General features: G+C 38.2%; 2 protein-coding genes across 2 annotated transcripts; both read left to right on the plus strand.

Moving 5' to 3' along the window:
• The first annotated feature begins 8,458 nt into the window (after window positions 1–8,458).
• On the plus strand, window positions 8,459–9,460 carry TAAR1 (trace amine associated receptor 1). Its single transcript, XM_008494030.2, has one exon. The coding sequence runs from the start codon at window positions 8,459–8,461 to the stop codon at window positions 9,458–9,460; it is 1,002 nt and encodes a 333-aa protein (XP_008492252.2).
• Window positions 9,461–15,423: 5,963 nt separating this feature from the next.
• On the plus strand, window positions 15,424–16,461 carry TAAR2 (trace amine associated receptor 2). The gene has a single exon (XM_030447544.1). It carries the CDS (start codon window positions 15,424–15,426, stop codon window positions 16,459–16,461), a length of 1,038 nt encoding a protein of 345 aa, XP_030303404.1.
• The last annotated feature ends 1,041 nt before the right edge of the window (window positions 16,462–17,502 follow it).

Raw genomic sequence — 17,502 nt, forward strand, 5'->3', positions numbered from 1 at the left:
ATTCAGAATACAGAAATAGAAAGATAAAAAATGACATGTAACAAATAACATTTACTTTGAAAAGTTCCTGTTGAATTGATGGCAAATTAACCATCTATGCACTTACTTTCCTACTTGGTAGGCATGAGTTAAAATAGAGAGATCACTAGTTCATATTTAGGAAAAACCCCATAAATCCTCTCCTATATCTTCCTTATGGGACAGAATTTGAGTTTCTGAAAGAACGGGAGTGTTTACTGACTTTGGGACAGATAAGCCAGAGGAGAAGGAACAAGTTAATTTATACATATTTTACATCAATGACTCCATCTCTAAACTTGCTCCAGATGTTATCCAAATGAAACCCAACCTTTTCTGAGCTGGAAAAGCCTGCTTGTTCCATGTCAGTATTTCTTCCTTATACCTTGATTCTGGCCTGAGAAAACAAGACCCACCTGTCCATGATGTGTCTGATCACACAGAGAGAAAAACAAGTTGTTAATAGATTTTATTGATGCAAGGCTTCAGATGAAGGAAGAAAAATACTGTGCTAAAACAGTTCAAACCTTATGGCTGATTTAAGTAGAACAAGTAGCATGTTTTCTTTCTAAGCAAGAAACATAAAGTCTGAGTAAAATCTAATGTACTCTATTATACACATTTAATTAATGCAAAGCAGACCTTCAGCAAAAATAGTGTCAGAATCTCAATAATCTGTTTGGTTTTTTTTTAAAGAGAGCAGGACATTGTATACTTAACTTGTACAGGGAGGGTCCATTTAGGGCATTAAACCATGTGGGCATCTGGAACAACAAGGATTGCAAGGCACAGATGGAAGAAGCAGCAACAGTTGAAGAAGAGAACAAAACAGACTATAAAGAGAAGGAAAGGGGAAGAGAAGAAGGAAAGAGAGGAATATTTACTTTCTCTTCTCCAACCCTCATCTGTATGAACAAAAATTTATGCAGGCTGGTAGAGCCACATTTAAACATCCAAACTTCCTGTTACTGCCACCTGTTCCTTTTCGGTTTCACAGGTATTGTGCAGGAGGTGATGGCAAGCAGGAACTTGGTAACGAAAAAAAGAATCACATTCAAATGGACTCCAGTGCATCCTCATCGTCCCTTAATTGATCCAAAAAGTGTTTTCAAATGACAGAGAATCTGCTGAGAAGATAAATGAAGCTATTTGATGAAAAATCAAACTTCCCGTGCATGTGCTGCTGAGACTGCAGAGGGTAGGCACAAAAGGGCACAGCTGGTAGTTTCTGCACTAGTTGGGCTGCTCTTCCTGCAGTGCCACGATACCAGTGATGCTCCTGCTCAGCACTTCTGCTTTCTGCAGCAGCAAACAACCACAGAAGCAGACAATGGCACTGGGATGTCCTCCTCCTTAAAAATGACATTGGAGTCTTCTGGAGTTGCAAATGGAATGTCTTTTGTGAAAGGCAACAGAAACACGAGACTTTATTGGCAATTTTAGGTCTCATGGAATCATAGTATGGTTTGCATTGGAAGGGGCCTTAAAGATCATCTAGCTCCAATGCCCCTGACATGGGCAGGGACATCTCCCAATAGACCAGGTTGCTCCAAGCCCCGTCCCACCTGGCCTTGAACAGTTCAAGGAATGAGGCATCCACGTTTTCCCTGGGCAATCTGATCCAGTGTTTCACCACCTTCACAGTGAAGACTTTCTTCCTACTGTCTAACCTAAATCTACCCTCTTCCAGTATTAAGCCATTACCCCTCATCCTGTCACTACATGCCCCCATAAAATGTCCCTCCCCAGCTTTTCTATAGGCCCCTTTCAGGTACTGCAAGGCCACTAATAAGGTCCCCATGGAGCCTTCTCTGCTCTTCCTCAACAAACCCAACTCTCAGCCTGTCTTTATGGGAGAATGCTCAAGTCTTCTAATCATTTCCATGGCTCTCCTCTGGACTTACTCCAACAGCTCCATGCCCTCCCTGTGCTGAGGGCTCCAGAACCAGACACAGTATTCCAGGTGGGATCTCACAAGAGTAGAGTAGTTGGTGAGAATCAGTTCCCTCAACCCACTGGCCATGTTTTTTTTTTTAATGCCATTTCAGTGATTCCAGTAGAGCAGCCATACTTCCAGACCAGAATGTGACATTTCAAGACCTTAATTCCATCAAGAGTTCTCTCATTCAGCCACATGTCCCTTATACCACCTTGCCAGGGCCATACTTTACTATCTCCCAAGCCTTCCCCAATCTCAAATCACCAGAGAGAAGCCACAGCCTGAGATAAACAAGTCCCACTCATGGCTCAGAGAAGGCTCAGTGAAACAGAAGCTGAAAGTCATGGCTCTCCAGCAATTCATTCCATCAGCCAGTGCACACAGACTGACCCAAAGCCAGCCAGTTCTCCTCCCTGGGATTACTTCTTTCTGAAAGGACTTTCGTTCTTCAGTTTCACAGCAATACTAGAACTCTTTACTGTATGAAGAGGTGGATGATGGTCAATGAGCTGTGCTTTAAAAAGAAACAAATTGCAGCTTGCCCACTGATGATTTGCACTTTGGCCATATTTAGATATAGATCCTCTGGTATGGTCAAAGGGTAATCAGCACCTCTTGAATACATGCTGCAAAGCATGCAAACACCAGACCATCATAAATAAAAAACAAGCAGATTTTTTTAAGAAGGAGGAAATAATATCTCCTTAATTGGTCTTGTTTTCAAATATTATTAAAATATTGTGGTTGGATTTTTTTTTTTTTTCATATCTAGTCTAGGATAAACAAATCAAGTTTTCAAAGATTATTGATACTGCTAAAGTCTGGCAATGCTATACAGAACTGAAAATGGGGAGAGAAAAACATTGGGCTATCTTCAAAACAATTAAGTGCTCCTAGCTCAATCTTTATCACTTTTCTTTATTTTGTATTCTTTCTATGAGCTTGTCTCTAACTTAGTTCAAATGCAGTCATTTTTGTATATGTTAGTGGATTCTGTCAAAATAGATTTATTATTTGCTTATCTTTTCTGGATAGTTAATATTTACATCATCCTGTTGATAAGGTTTTTCCAGAGGGCTGTAAACCAGAGTCAGAGCAAGCCTGGAGTCACTCAGCTGTGGGATGTTTCATGTGGAATGAGTCCCTGTAGTGCTGCATCCACAGGCTGCACCAGTTCGTGATGAGGAAATAACTCCAGAGCAGGTGCCATCTCCATGTCATGCACTCTGAAAGATGGTGAGTTTATAATATGCTAGTCTGAGAAATTATTTTGTTTTAAAGAGAAATCTTCTGTGGTTATCACTGGAGGTGATATCATCTGCATGGATCACTCTGTTCTTTCTGCAGTGAATAGCAACACCACCATCAGCAATGAGGTTTTGGTGGGTGCTGGGATGATGACTTACAAAACTATTCATTCCCAATACTTGAAAATGGAACATAACTAAGGGCCAAAACTCTTTTCAGACACAGCTGAGAAATCAAAGTATTGCTCTTTGCTTTCTGTTATTCCAGGGGCATGAGGATGCATAATGACACAGCTGGGATGGTATCCCCACTGCCTAACTCCTCTGCATTCACCTTCGTATTGGAGGTGATGTTTGGAGTTCATTGAATACCTACAAATCAAACAGTCCTAAATTAACTCCTCTGGGATTAAAGGGTGCACAGAACCACTGGAGAGGCACAGGGGACCTTCTGTGTCTCTGCCTCTGCTCTGCACCAGTCCTGGAGGGGTTTCCTCACCCTCCTAGGGAGAGAGGGCATTATTTTCTTGGGTTATTTTCTTCCTCTGTGCATTTCAGAGATTTGCATTTATCCTGGGGTTTGGATATATAGCCCTGATCCTAAGCAATACACTTTGTGAAAGAGCACAAACACTGATAAACAGCTCTTTTTATTTGGCAAGGAAGTGATTGCTTCCACTGAAAAGTAAGAACATAAAACATGGGAAAAGATCTAGAGGTTGATCAACTCTCTTTCCTATAAATTCCTCTCATATAAATCTAGGGTAATTTCAGATTGTCTCCACTTGAATTGCATTAGGTTTGGATATGGTAAAATCATATTTAATTGTACCCATAGAAATACAAACTAAAAGAATCACAGTAGAAATAAGTTCTATCTTGCCCATTGTTTTTTCTCACAGTAAGAATTTTAATTCCTGAGCTCTTCCCTGTTCCTTCCCCTTTTCAGTGCTCCTTTAAGAGTCTTGCCTAGGAAGGACAGAGTAATTTTTTAATACACTGCTTAAATGGCTTTGGTGACTGACAAAAGTGTTATTTCCAAGCCTTTTGTGCTGTTTTCCCTTTTAATTGGTTTATGTTTTAAAGTCAAGAAATGTGGATGACTCAAGGTATGCTTGACAGTGTGAAAACATCTCTTCTTCTTCATTTTCCAAAAATCTGAAAAACTAATTATTGCAGAAATTTAAGCTTTGAAGAAAAGAAAGCCACAGCAACAATTTTGTAGACAAGTTTTTACTTTGGATTGTGCTTTAGAACCACTTTACTATATTGCAGATTCAAAAGGCTGTAGATCATTTACAATTTATGTGTTCTGACATCTGCCAAAAATAGAGCTTGAATTAGTTCTCTTTGATATTATAAATAGTAAGTCTGAGAACTTTTTCATGATACATATTAACACTATGCCACAAGAAAATGCCTGCTTGAAGTATCTGCATCAGCAGCATGAAAGCTTGTTCCTTCTTGCTCTTAATTAGTTAACAATTTGGTATGCTTAATTACTTAATTGTCTTGATGTCTTAGAAATTGATACTTTACATAAATTTTGGTAAATATACCATTAAATGTCACCTTCCCCATGCCTGCAGTTTCCTCTAGGTCTCTGGTTCATTCTTTTCTGATGTGCACTACAAACTGGTCCATTCAGAGATAATGAACATGTCCTGCCATGCCCATGGATTGGTGATTCATAGAATAGTGTTGGGCATCTGCAAAAATAAACTATTGAGACATGCTGCTGTGCCCTCCAGCACCTCTGGCCTCAGGCATGCCCCTGACCAAACTCAACATCTGATCATGAAGGGAGGAAGAGCAAAACCCCAGGCACCACAGCAGGCTGCTGCCTGCCCCTCTGCAACAGAGCAGAGCTTCTGAGGGCAGGGGAAGGCTCCACATGGAGTTTGGTTCATTGCTGACCGGTGCCTGGTCCTGAAACAAATACCTCAAGCAGAGCTGCCCTATGGTCCCCTTGAGTTTTTTGGCCAATGTGTCACTGAAAGGAGAGGCACGGCAGGAGAGCAGTGTGTAAACACACATGGATGTCCTTCAGCTAAGGCCCTGTAATGAGCTGGCCACCAGACTTTGTAACTATGAGTTTTGTAGAGTCAGGCAACATGGATTCTGTCCACCAAATTTTACCCTCCTATAAAATGTGTATGTTAAGATGGTAACCAAGTCCTAAACCTTCTCTCCTTGAGGAGAAGTGCCTGGCTCTAAGGAAGACGCACACCTATGAATCTCAAATGGATGAAGAACTCTCTGAGAGGCCAGTAGTTAGCTGCCTGACTTTTTGGTTTTTCCCCAACTCTGAGCAATTGGACTTCCTTGACATATCCTCTTGACTCTCCCAGTGGTATCTCTCTCAGTCTCATGGTTATTTCTGTACTTTTTTTTTTAGTTGGTGAGCCCTCTTTCCATAGTAAGAAGAACCTTCTGTGGCATCAATCTAGTCCCTCATGAATGCAGCCTCATGAAAAATGAGAGTACTGAGTTGTTTTCATTAATTTATATTTTTATGCACATAATATAACAAAGCAGCTAACCCAGGTACTGCAATATAATTTGCAAGACTATCTTAACTTACCTTTTTCCATATGACCCTGAGGTACCCAACATAACTGGAATTTAGCTGATGATCACCATATCAACAGTCTTTTATGTTCAGAAATATCACAGCCTTAAAAGGGTCTTTTGTGGAGCAAAAAATTGATGCTCCTCATCTGTGACTCTAGTAAAGCCAATAATAGGTGTTTACTTTAAGCACCTTTTTAGTAGCTGTATCCTGTAAATAGCTATTAACTGACTGGGCTCTTAGATTAGACCTGTTTGTTCAGCAGAGTGATCAGAACTAGGCTGGTAAATACACGTCATGTCAGTCTGTACACAATATATCTTTTCAAGGAACTCCTACATTCTGCTGTAACCTACCTGTACTATATTTTTCTATTTTTTAGAAGGCTACAGAAGGGAAACTACTTGGCTTTTGTTATTCTTCATTTAGATAACCTTGGGCTGCTCACAATGTGACTACATTGTGTAATCAGACAAGTAAAGCTACTTTATATGAGTCCAATTTACCTACAAATAAGTTCTGTTAAACAAATATGACCATTACACCTGTGATTTTGTTTTTAAGTTCATCACAACATAAATGGCTTGAGCCACTATTCCCATTAACAGCTGCTCCTGAGCAAGTGGCCAAGAATGGTACTCATTGTACCCAACATCCTCCAGCAAAATACTGGGGTCTTCTGGAGGCTGCTCCAGCTGTGGATTAAATGCCTGTCCCCTCAAAATTTGTTTTCCCCAGAACTGTAATGTGGTGGAGAGGTTCAGCTGTCTTTTGAGATGGTCTTCAAAATGTACGGGTGCCACTCAATGAGCAGAAAAGAAATGAGTGTGAAGAGAAAACTTTTATCCAGCGTGAGGGGAGAAAGGTAGGAGGATAGGTTTTTAAAAGGATATTTCTTTATATTTCTGTTGTATTGAATATTAAACTTCATAATTAATTGTGGAGAAGTATTCTACTTTCTACTTGAAAACTTGTTCAGTGCTTATCTCACTTGGACACTCTCATGAGTTTTGGTTGATTTTGTTTTCATTTCAGGCAAAGACACATCCTCAGTTTGCTTGGTATTTTGGTTGGAGATTCTTCTTTCTACTTAACAAAAAAATCAAAATCTTGTGAAAATAATTTTTTTTTTTTGAGGAATAACATTTTCCACAGGAGAGCATATTTTTTATGCTAAACGGTTATCTGCCAGAGAACAATTAGGAAGTTATTTTGCTTTTAAATAGAAAACTAGAAATAGTACCTTAATTCTTTTTTATTGACTTTATAACTTATTTTAGCATACCTGTTTATTTACAGATGAAACAAATAAAGGTTGAAATCTATGTGACACATTTATAACCTGAGTGGGCTTAAAACTTTTATAATTATGTACAGTATACACAGTTAATGAGGTGGTTAATTCTTTCTGGTGTGAAACTTGAAGACTTGAGTTAATAAAGATTCATCTGTCTGTGCTTCCCCTACATGAATGTAAATACACCAAAAGAAGGAATGACAGACAGGAAAAGAAACAGGAAGAGACTGCAAAAAAGTGAAATATATGAAGTGATAATTAAAGTGAGGCAGAAAAGTTTTAAAAAATTAACATTAGTAGGTAGAAAAATGAGGAAGCAAGAGTCACTCAAAACATTAAATAAATATACTCAGATTCTGTCTTGTACTCCTGAGAGTGCCTCTGGATGTACCTTCCCCTTGACCCTGGGATGCTGCTGCCTGGTACTACTTGAAAACCCCTCTGTAAACACAAGCTGTTAGTTAGAACCCTGTAGCTTCCAGGGTTTTGAAATCTCCCATTTATCATCTATATACATCCATTTAGCTTTGAATGGCACGGTGTGCTTGCAAAAACATTTGTTTCAATATGGGGAAAAAAAGCAACTACCCTGTTGTGTTCTACCCATGACAACCAGAGGCAGTGAAGTCTGGGTTCAAAGCAAATGGGTTCAATTATTATTAAATTGCCATGGTATTTTTCTGACAACCACATTATACAGTAATAATAATTGTACTGAATAGCATATGTACTGAATAGCATAGACTCTCTCTTTTTCACAATAATACTGTTTTTCTCTTTAATAAAGGAAAACCAGACCTGTCAACAATGAATATTGCTTGCTAAGTGCTAAGTACTTTCATGAAACACTTTTGTCAAGAGGTTCACAAATGGGACATGGAACTGTGTACATGAGCAAATGGCAAATATTTATGTCTTTGGTTGTAGATTAAACTAAGGCTCATAACATGTTTTTCTCCATGTTTAGGTCATGGCTGAAAACACTGTTAACATAATAAATACACAAAACAGTGCTAAACTACTAGCACTACATCCACTTCTATGCTGGTGTCAGGACACTCCAGTATACAGTTTATGTTATCAAATCAGATATGCATTTCAAAGGAAGTCTAATGATAAAAATGTTAAAAGTTATTAAGTAACTGTTAAAAGTTAAAAGTTAAAAGTATAATTACAAAATAGTTTTGTCCTTTATAAGTAACAAAATGTGAATTTTTTACACATGCAAATAAATGAAAATATTTATAATTGCCTTTTTTTTTTTTTTCCCCTCCCTGCAGTTCTTCCCATACAGAAAAGAAAAAAAAGAGTTATACATATATCTCAGCATTAGAAAAATCAGAACCTGTGCCACTTACCTATGTGGATGCGAGACCTCAGTAAGGATGCAGCTGTGCTGTGAATCTCTAAATGGTTCTTGCATAAGGAGCAGCTGGTCAAACAATATCCGTATTTCCATGTATATCTTCATGGTTTGTATTATTCTGTCCACAGTGGTTGGAAATTTGACAGTTATCATCTCAATATTACATTTCAAGCAGCTCCATACACCTACCAATTTCCTGATTCTTTCCATGGCTACTGTAGACTTTTTGCTGGGATTCCTGATCATGCCTTGCAGCATGGTGCGCTCTGTTGAACACTGCTGGTATTTTGGGGAGTTTTTTTGCAAGATTCACACCAGCATGGACATTATGCTGAGCACAGCTTCCATCTTCCATCTTTCCTTCATATCCATTGACCGGTACTATGCTGTGTCTGACCCTCTGAGATACAGATCAAAAATAAGTACTTTAGTTATCTTGGTCATGATATTTGTAAGTTGGATGCTCCCAGCTGCTTTTGCTTTTGGGATGATCTTTTTAGACCTAAACATGCCAGGGGCAGAAAATATTTATTATCAAGTACATTGTGCAGGAGGATGTGTTGTAATTTTCAGTAGAACTTCAGGTGTTGTGGCCTCCATAGTGTCTTTTTACGTGCCTGGATTTGTTATGCTGTACATCTATAGGAAAATATACTCCATAGCCAAGAGGCAGGCAAGATCCATTGATGTAATTAGCCAAAAAAAGATGCAATTTGAAATGAAGCATCATATTTCATTCTGTAGAGAAAAGAAAGCTGCCAAGACATTAGGCATAATAATAGGAGTGTTCCTCATTTGCTGGAGTCCATTCTTTTTCTTTACAGCAACCAATCCATTTATGAATTATGTCATACCTCCTATTCTCATTGATGCTTTGGTTTGGTTTGGTTATTTAAATTCTACATTTAACCCAATTGTTTATGCATTTTTTTACATGTGGTTTCGCAGGGCATTAAAGATTATTCTGTTTGGAAAAGTTTTTCAACCAGACTCTTCCAGGACTCATTTGTTTTTAGAATAATGTGCTCAATAAAGATTCGGATTTATGGTTTTGAATTTTTGCCTTGAGGCTAAACTTATGGGTATAAGAACTCAAAATGCAGGACACATTTATTTGTTTACTCACTGACCAAATCTGATTCAAGCAGATAAGTAACTGTTCCATTGTGTGTTCCATCTTCTTTCATTCCAGATTGTGATTTGCATGTGTTTTTTAGTTATAACTGTTTATATGCAATGCACAGGAAAGCAAGACTTGTGGTTTAAAAAATTACAGCAGTTTATGTGTCTGCTATTAATAATTAAGAAATTACTCCAACACAACAGGTTAATTTCCCGGTTATATTACAATATTTGCATTTATTTTTTTCATCCTTTGAACACTTCCTTTCAAATTTTTAGACATCTTTGGGTAATAACCCAAAGCTTTTAAGATTTGTCTCTCCTCTTCAAAATGCACACAGAGGAGAAAAGAGGCCCATATGCAGCAATAACAGGACACTGCATGGAGGGAAGATGGGACTGAGGAATGCAGGGCTTTCCCTTCTTCTTCCATTTCAACTAGGCTTGTCACTTAAAAGTTTGTCTGTCACTAAAAGGCTTTGCTGCTTAATGAGATCAAAAGCATGATCAAGGATAAAGAAAAATGCAGACTATGGAATGCAAAGCAATAGTGAAAATCAACATTGAACCTGACTAAGCCAAAAAGTTATGCTTGTCTAGGAATGTCTTCATGTTTTCACCAATTCACATCTAACTGAATATTTTTTTAGCTGTTGGTTTTTTTTTTTAGACTATTTTGTTTGATAGCAATGCTTTGACAGCTGGTGTGGGAAGTATATAGAGAATTCTTCTAAGAATGTTATAGTTGGCCTAAATGGAGGGTGCATGGGGCTGGGCAGAAGTGGAAGCACCAGGAGGAGTGGCAGAAGAGCTGCAGGAAAGGCTTGGGGTGGCAGTGCCTGGGTGAGTGGGCTGTCAAGGTTACATCTGTGTGCAGCTTCTCAGGACACCCAGATTGGGACACAAAGGACTCGCAACTACATAAAAAAATAGCACATGATCACCAGCTGAAGAAGACCCAAAGGCTGTAGTTTTTTAATCTATGACCTGGCTTTTCTAAGATGTCACCAAACAGAAGGAAATATTACCTCTGTTCTGATCCTGTGAGGTGGTGTGACTGTGGATTAGTCCTGGGAATGGACAGAAACGGATTAGTACATGAGAAGAGACTATGGAGAGAAACTGATGATTCTGTACTGAAGCAAGAGCTATACTTAGCAATAAATTATGTCCTTAATTCACATTGCTGGGATAAATGCATATTGTATCTTTCTTTTCTGATAAACCCTATGCTGTGGAGCATAAAAGTTGAGTGATGCTACATTTCAGCAGAGCAAAATCATGATCTGAGATTGTCTTTTATAAGTCTGCATTCTCCAAAATGACATAAAAAAAAAGTATGAAATATACACCACATGGGCGCTAATCCTTGTTTGTGACAACATGACTACCTTAATACTTTATCTCACATAAATAAAGTAAGTTAAGATTAAAAGAAAAGCCTAACTTTGTGATAAATTAATTATCAGCTCCCTTCTTCCTTCATCAGCAGGTCAAAAATTGTCAGCAGCTTCCAGTAGTAAGTTATTCAGAGGAGATTATCCTCCAGGAGGTGATCTTCCATTAAGAGAATCTCAGCCATTCTGTGCATTCTGTGCAGAAATTATAGGAGTGCCATGGTTTAAACCCAGAAGGCAGCTCAGCCCCAAACAGCCTCTCACTCATTCCAACCCACTGGGATAGACAACACAATCAGAAAGGGAAAAAGTGAGAAAATCCTTGGATTCAGATAAAGACAGCAAAAGCTATGTGCACAAGCAAAGCAAAATAAGGAATTCACTCACTGTTTCCCATTGGCAGGTAGACCTTCTGCCACTTCCAGGAAAACAAGGGCTCCATCATGCCTAATGGTTACCCAGGAAGATGAAAGCCATGACTCCAAATGTCTTTCTTCCTCCAAGGTTTTTATTGTTAATATGGCATCATATGGTATGGGATATCCCTTTAGTCATTTGAGCTCAGCTATCCCAGCAGTGAACCCTCCCAACATTTTGTGAGAGGTCATTTCAGCATCATGGCTTCACAAGTTCACCACAGTCTGCTTAGTGTAGAAGAAATTTTCTGTGTATAGACCACCAACCTTCCTGCAAGCTGTCCAGCCAAGGTACCACCAGGATTAGTTCCATAAAGAAGTAAGAAGGGGCTTCCACACACATGTTGCTGATAACTTTCATGCACATGTAGAAGGCATTTGTCCTTGTTCTTAATAATGTAGAGTTGTAACTAAGTTTTGTGCATGGCCCAGCTCAGAAAGTTTCAGAAAGAACTTTTTCCTCTTGTGTCCTATTTCCTAAAGCTGGCACTTTCCCAAAGAGCCTCCTCTTCTTCTGTTTACAGAGTGACTTCTCTAGCACAGCAACTTTAATGAAGTCCCAGGTTATTTTCACTCATCAGGTCTAATCACAGGCAGCCCAAAGCTCTTTCTCTCTATGAAGGGGATGTACAAATGAGATGTGTTAATGAGGCCACAGGGTCTCTATTAGAATACAAAATTTTGATAAATTAGGTGAGCACAAGAAAAATGCCTCATGATTTTATCCAGATTGTGAGTTAGGTCACGTACCTGACTTCAATCTCAAGGTATCATCTTTTATATGACGTGCAGAGGATATTGTTAAATTCCTTACCAACACATTTAATTAGTGACCTTATTAAGCACTTCCCAGAGAGCTACCTTTTCCAAAATAAATGAGTCTCCAGTGAGTGATTTCATATGTTTTAACTTCCCTGAAAACTTGTGCAAAGCAATTACTCCACCATGAAGAAAGGATCTGAGCTATTTCCCTGGTAAAACTTTTTTATCTTCATTTTGCCACCAGTGAGCACAGTTTGCAATGTCACCTCCCTCTCCTGCTTCATAAGTTTTGGACTAACAGACTGCCACCTGTCCCCACTGCCTTAGTGTCTGTAGCTTGTGTTTTGGTGGTATATGGGCTGCCACCTGCTATACCCCATGTACTGCAGTCCCACCTGCAGCCAAGCCCCACAGTTTGCCCCTCAGTCATCAGATGCAGTGGGATGGGGGAAGAGGAGAAGCATGGAATGTCCAGCCAGGACCCTTCCAGAGGTTGACAAGCACAGGCTGACTACAAAATAAAGTTTTTAAAACAGATAGATAAAAACATAAGTGCAGTGTTCAAATGGAGCTCTCAAACTGTGTAAATATTGCAAAATTATGGCTTTCACTAACTCATCAAGTTGTGCATGCTGCTCACTCTTTGTCTTCTACAATACATTAATATCCATTCATCAAGGGGGAAAATATTACATACATGTAGTGTACAAAATGACTAATACAGTCAAACATAAGATACTTTGTGTTCTACAGAAAGGTTTTAATTCTGTAGTTTGTCCAATCATCTTAGTTATCTACAGCACTGCTTCCATGCTACTGCATCTAAAGACCTAATTCAGAAAAAAGATGCCCATTTGTAAGCCTTTCTTAACTAGCCTGTTTCCATTAGATGTAGAAAAAAATTAATAATGATGAAATGACAGGTCTGGTAGACAAGGGAAGAGCAGCTCTTATTGTCTACCTAGACTTCTGTAGGTCTTTAGACTCTGTTTCCCATAAGATCTTCATAGAGAAGGTAATGAAGTGTGGGCTGGTTGAAAAGTTGGATTTCTAGTTGAAGTGGATTGAAAGCTGGATGAATGCCCAGGCCCAGAGGGGTGGTGATCATTGGCACAGTCTAGTTGGAGGCCAGTAACCAGTGGTGTACCCAGGGGTCCATACTGGCTCCAGTCTAGTTTAACATCTTCATTAATGAGATGGATCATGGGCCAGAGTGTACCCTTCCAATCTACCTTAAATCTGTGATTTTGTGAAATACAATTCTTATGGAATTTCCTTCTTTGTAGAATTTTTATTAAGATCCCTTTGTCTTTGTGCTGTCCCTTTAAATCTCTGCTGAATAGTAGGAACTTACCTTCGGACTTGTAAATCATCTTTACTACACCTGCATGAGGGTCAGCTTGAAGTCTGAGCATCCACTTCTGACCTGAGAGGACTCCATTTATTTGCATTAATAGTGAATTAATTTTGTCTTGTAGGAAAAGTAATGCCACCTTTCTTTTCATTTTTTTTTAAATGACAGGTTATCAAATATGAGAAAATATAAGGAATACTGTACTTCCTGTACACTATGTGAAAGCTGCATGTACAGCCAGCATTAAAGGAATTTTTCAGCTCATTAAATTACAAAATGGTAATCCTCTTCACAGTTATTAAATATTTCATCTGCAAGTTCAATTAGAAATGGTAATTACCAAAAAAATGAAGCAGAATGCACTAGGCACTAAAATAGCTGAAAATCAGAACATCTTTTCTTTAGCTTCTTCTTTCAAGGACTCTTTTGTTATGGCTTGTATCTACCTTAAATCACCAAAATAGCTCACCCATAGAGGAAGGTAAATGAACTAATAGAACAAACAAAAGTAATAGTCTTGGGAATACAGACACTTGGCTTTGTTTATCTCCCATTCATGTAAACCCCTAAATTATATGTATATTTTTAAACTCAAAATCTCCTGGGACTTAAATGTAATGTTATATAAGACAGAAAAGTGGCCACTTTTCATTAATCATTACAAAGGAGGGTCTGCCTTTTAAAGTCATTGCAGTTTTGCAGGACAATAACAAAACAGGAAAATGTATACTTGAAGAATCTACTAGTGGTATTACTAAAGCAGATGCAGGTAGGTTTCACCTATAAAACTGATGTCCAGACATTCTTTTTAATCTTTTGACGCTCTATATCTATATTTTCTTCATCTCAGTGTGGTACCTATTTGAAAAAGTCAGTGGATCAAGATGCTTACCCAGGTTTTTTTAAGCAGATTAAATTGCTGTGGAGAAGAGTATCTCTTCCTGGTTCTACGTATAAATACGCCACATCTCAAACAAGGTACCAGGAAAAAAGTTGGTGGAAATAGTTCTGGGTGCCCCCAGACAAATGAAATGAATTTTCTGACCCTTGAAAATATTCACAAGTATATTCCTTTCTAATGAAGCTGGACCACAGTATATTACAGTATATTATATCAACCTATCTCCACTCCCTTTCAGTTAATGGAATTATAATGATGGGGGAAAAGTATAAGTATAGGAAAAGAAACTACTGTTTCTTATCATACTAATTTTAGAGCTTATTTCCATCAGATTTGATCATTGCGTGTATTTCATAATCCAGAGCAGGTGAGTTTATCATTATAAACCATGTAGAAAAGGAAAATCTGGCAGCTGATTTGTCACTCTTAAAATAAGTGTTTATGTGAATAGCTCATTAACGTAAATCTCCAAGAAAGCTGAGATGTGTGAACTTGTATATTTGTCTGACAGAAAAAGGTTCTGAGGTTGAAGAAATTATTAAATCCTATACAATACTTACAGACTGAAGTAAACTCATGGAATTAATTTGTCTGTGCATGTTTTGTTTCCACAAATTTAAAATGGTGTATAGTGTGATATATGTATAAAATACAAGAACCATATTTTATAAAACACTCATGATACAATAGAATGCACAAAATAACACTGATGGTATCATGTAATTTAGTTAAGATATAATTAAGTTTACTTTTAACTACTTTGTTTTAAATAGTTTTTTGTAGCTAATTTTATAATAGCTTCCATTTATGAGATTTCCTGTACCATTTCACAAAAGTGTTGGGTTGCGGTTGGTCCCTATTTAAGCCAGGAGAAATTTCACCTCTGAATGATTGCATTTCATTCAGTCATGCTCTTGACTTACCTTATCTTGTATTCTCATGTTAGGATTTGGAATCTTTTGGAAACACGTGCAAATTAAATCTGCCAGTGAAAGTGCATCTCCAATAGAAAATTCTAATAAAGGCTTGGATATGCTTTCTCCAAATATCTCGGCGGATTTGACTGGCTGCTCTGGGTTTGGAAATAAATCTTGCCCTGAGAGATTCAGGTCACCAGGAGTATGTGCAGTAGTGTACCTGTTCATAACAGCAGTCTTCCTCCTCACCATCTTGGGGAACCTGGCCATAATCATTTCTATCTCATATTTCAAGCAGCTTCATTCCCCGACCAACTTCCTCATCCTCTCCATGGCTGTCACGGATTTCTTGCTGGGCTTTGCCATCATGCCCTACAGCATGGTGAGGTCTGTGGAGAACTGCTGGTATTTTGGGATGACATTCTGCAAAGTTCATTACAGTTTCGACCTGATGCTCTGCTTAGTTTCCATTTTCCATCTCTGTGCCATCGCCATGGATCGGTTTTATGCCATCTGCCACCCTCTGCATTATGTCAGCACCATGACCATCACAGCCATAAAACAAATTGTGGGTGTGTGCTGGTCAGTGCCTGCTGCTTTTGCTTTTGGGGTGGTTTTCTCAGAAGCTTATGCTTCTGGAGTCGAGGGCTATGAAATGCTGGTTAAATGCTCAAGCTTGTGCCCTATTGTGTTCAACAAGTTGTGGGGGGCTGTTTTATTTACAGTTGGTTTGTTTGCTCCCGCTTGCATTATGGTAGGGATTTATGTTAAGATTTTTGTAGTCTCCCAAAGGCACAAGTGTGAGTTGAAACAGGCACACAGGCACACAAAAACTGAAAAGCAAAAGGAGCTTTCTAAAAGTCAAGATAGAAAAGCTGCCACAACTTTGAGTATAGTTATGCTGGGTTTCTTAATATGCTGGTCTCCTTGCTTTTTTGCAATATTAATTGATCCATTTTTAAATTTCTCTACTCCTTTAGCTTTATTTGATGCTCTAAACTGGTTTGGGTATTTAAATTCTTTCTGCAATCCATTAATATATGGCTTTTTCTATCCGTGGTTTCGGAAAACATTTAAATATATCTTAAAAGGCAAAATATTTAATCCAAATTTCTGTACAATGGAACTTCTATCTGAAGATCAGCAACAGTAATACTACTGACAGCACTCTAGAAATGAAGAAGAGACAGTGCACTACTGGGTATTCATGCTTTAGTAATCTCAAGTGCAATGTATGTATTTTATGAGTCAATCCTATAGAATTATCTCATCACATATGTACTTAATAAAATCAGATTAATTTTATACAAAATTTATTTACCACTTGTACTGTGTTAGAGAACTTTAAGTCTTTCTAGAATAATTTAAGGTAATGTTGGTTTTTAATTCCAGGAAGTATTTATATACAGTCCATAAACTCAACATTTCACCTAATGTCATATACATGTAGATGATCTTTCTTGATCATCATCATCTTTCTTCATCATCAATAATCTCCTAAACTAAAGATACCTCAGGCTAATATGGTGACAATCTTTGCCACCGTTTTGTCTGGGATGTTGGCAGGTACATAGAACCTGATGTTATTCCCAAGCAAATATAATTTCAGTATAATTATAGAATAAATTTGATCTTTTCCCCTGTAAACAATAAAATCGAGTTTTCAGCCCTTTTCTTCTGTATACCTTGTACCTGGGGAGGAGCACTCAGGAATGAGAGCACTGCTCACACTCAAGTATGTGCTTGCCTTTTCTGTGTTTAGACATCAGGCTCCAGATGTTATAAAATAGACTTGCTGACAGTTCACCCCATACTCACCCCACCACACTTTAACACTCAGCTGGAGCCTCTAATTGAGGTCCTTGCTGTGCTGAGCTCCTTTTGAAGTCAGTCAGAGTCACTGCCAGAGTTCACGAGTTACATGCTTAAAACAAATTGTCTTTACTGAACACAGCTGCTGCAGTCATTTTATAATCATTTCATAATTTATTCAGTGAATTGTACCTCTGTCTTACTTCTTCTGGTATATGTACAGTGTATGCTTTACTCTTAATAAAAAGTCTGATCACCAAAAAGCCATCCACATGTTTATTCACTTCTTGGCTTATCACATCCACATTAATATGGCACGCCAGTGATAGCTGTTCATTTTCTTTGTTGAAAACTTTTTAATGGATCTGTGATAGTATGAACA

Source organism: Calypte anna, chromosome 3, assembly GCF_003957555.1.
Source record: "Calypte anna isolate BGI_N300 chromosome 3, bCalAnn1_v1.p, whole genome shotgun sequence".
NCBI lineage: Eukaryota > Metazoa > Chordata > Aves > Apodiformes > Trochilidae > Calypte > Calypte anna.

Coding starts and splice junctions, on each gene's coding strand:
- TAAR2 (XM_030447544.1), top strand. CDS start 15,424: ATGCTTTCTCCAAATATCTCGGCGGATTTGACTGGCTGCTCTGGGTTT.
- TAAR1 (XM_008494030.2), top strand. CDS start 8,459: ATGCAGCTGTGCTGTGAATCTCTAAATGGTTCTTGCATAAGGAGCAGC.